The 2,360-nt window shown below is 39.3% G+C and overlaps 1 protein-coding gene across 1 annotated transcript in view; it reads right to left on the minus strand.

Annotated features, from left to right (window-relative positions):
• Nasp (nuclear autoantigenic sperm protein) overlaps positions 1–2,360 on the minus strand; it is a 23,344-nt gene that overhangs the window by 13,851 nt on the left and 7,133 nt on the right. The window contains exon 3 of the mRNA XM_013355299.2: positions 639–749. Coding sequence (XP_013210753.1) covers positions 639–749 — 111 coding nt within the window. The remainder of the gene's footprint in view (positions 1–638; positions 750–2,360) is intronic.

Raw genomic sequence — 2,360 nt, forward strand, 5'->3', positions numbered from 1 at the left:
AAAAAAAAAAGTAATCAAACAAGATCTCCTAGCCAAGCGATGGTGGTACACACCTTTAATTCCAGCACTTGAGAGGCCGAGGCAGGAGGATCTTGGTGAGTTTAAAGCCAGCCTGGTCTACAGAATAAGTTCTGTACAACCAATCATATTTTAACTGAACCCAATCATATTTTAAATAATAAAGAGTAAAAATAAATTGTCTTTTTTTCTTTTATTGGTTTTCAAGACAGGGTTTCTATGTAACCCAGGCTGTCCTGGAACTCACTCTGTAGACCAGGCTGGTCTCAAATTCAGAGGATCCACCTGCCTCGGCCTCCAAATGCTGGGATTAAAGGCATGCACCACTATTGTCTGGTTTTAATTGTCTTCTTAATCAGTAATGACTGGGAAAAAAAAAAAATCACCTTACTCAGAAAAATTACTGAAATTACGAAGTGATACTTAGGCTTAGAATTACAAGAAAAACTCCTCTATGGGAAGTAAAGAGCCAGAGTTGTGGTTCAGAGGATTAGACATATATATTAGACAAGTACTCTACCATTTAACTATATCCTTAGTCTTCATTCTTTCTTCCCATAGAAAAACTTTTAAAGGTTGGTTGGCAATATAATACTGTTTTATAATAAACATATACTTACAAAAGACTAGCTGCTTCCTGGAATGCATTAACTGCCGATGGAATGTCCCCCATTACCAGATGTTTCTGTCCTAATCCCAATAGTTTCTTAGCTTCACTATCCACATCCAAACTGCAAGAAAAATATTTTATTCAGTAATAAATATTGTTTAAACCAATACTCATTGAATACAATTTTACATTTAAACCATAACAATATAAATTTTTAATTTTGGACTGCTATAGAAGACCTAGCAAATTAATTGGGCATGATGATAGATAATCCCAGCATTCTAACGGCAAAGGCAGGATTGACTGAAAAGGCTAGGTTGTGTATGTGAAGGGTGGCAAGTGGCATACAACTTTAATCACAGATCTCTCTCTGTGAGTTCAAGGTCAGCCTGTTCTACAGAGCTAGTTACTGAACAGCCAAGGTTACCAGTGAAACCTTGCCTTGACTCAATAAATCAAAACAGACACAAGAGATTAGAAATGCAACATTCGCAAATGCTTTACCAATGTTACAATGTGTTATTATATACAATACATTATATACAATACATTCACAAATGCTTTACCAATGTTATAATACATGTTATTATATACAATAAAAAAGGAACCACTAAGGAACCCCAAGTCATACAAGTTTACTAGCTAAAGAAAAAAATTAACCAGAAAGAAAGACAAAAAGAGAAAGAAAGAAAGAAAGAAAGAAAGAAAGAAAGAAAGAAAGAAAGAAAAAGAAAAGAAATGAAATGGTAGTGGTGGTAGGTACACTGGTACACTCAGGAGGCAGACAGGTGGATCTCTGATTTTGAGACCAGAGTCCATAACAACCAGGGTTACACAGAGAAATCATCGGGGGGAGGGGGGAGATCAGCCAACCAAAACAACAAAACAGACAAGGTTGAGGATACAGATGTTAACTATGCTTTCCTAATATGTACAAAGCTCTAGGTTCCATCTCTACAACTATATAAACAAGACATGGTCATAGATATCGATAGTATCAGGACTCAGGATATAGAGATAAACCTAGTTATCAGACCTCATCTAAAAATAGAAAGATGGTGTGGTGGCAACACAACTTTAATCCCACTAAAATGACATGGCAGAGGCAGCCGATTTCTATGATTGGAGGCCAGATTGGTCTACATAGTTCAGGGGAGCCAAAGCTATAAATTAAGTCTTTGTCTTAAGGCAGAGGCAGGCGGATCTGTGAGTTCGAGTCCAGCCTGGTCTACAGAGCTAGTGCCAGGACAGGCTCCAAAGCCACAGAGAAACCCTGTCTCGAAAAACCAAAAAAAAAAGGGGGGGGGGCAGAAAGAAGGCTCAGCAGTTAAGTGCCTAACCTTGCAGAGGTCCCAGATTCAGTTCCTAGTACCTACATGGAAGTTTACAACCATCACTAACTCCAGTTCCAGAGAATACAATGCCCTTTTCTGACTGTGCTAGCACATGGTACATGTAATATACAAAGGCAAAAACTTTTTTGGGGGGTTTCTCTATAGCTTTGAAGCCTGGAACTCACTCTGTAGACCAAGCTGGCCTCGAACTCAAGAGATCCACCTGTCTCTGCCTCTGGGAGTGCTGGGATTAAAGGCATAAACCACCACCATTCAGCAGCAAAACAATTTAAATTAAAAGAGGAAGGGCCGGGTGATGGTGGTGCACGCCTTTAATCCCAGCACTCGGGAGGCAGAGGCAGGCAGATCTCTTTGAGTTCGAGACCAGCCTGGTCTAC

Source organism: Microtus ochrogaster, unplaced genomic scaffold, assembly GCF_000317375.1.
Source record: "Microtus ochrogaster isolate Prairie Vole_2 unplaced genomic scaffold, MicOch1.0 UNK110, whole genome shotgun sequence".
NCBI lineage: Eukaryota > Metazoa > Chordata > Mammalia > Rodentia > Cricetidae > Microtus > Microtus ochrogaster.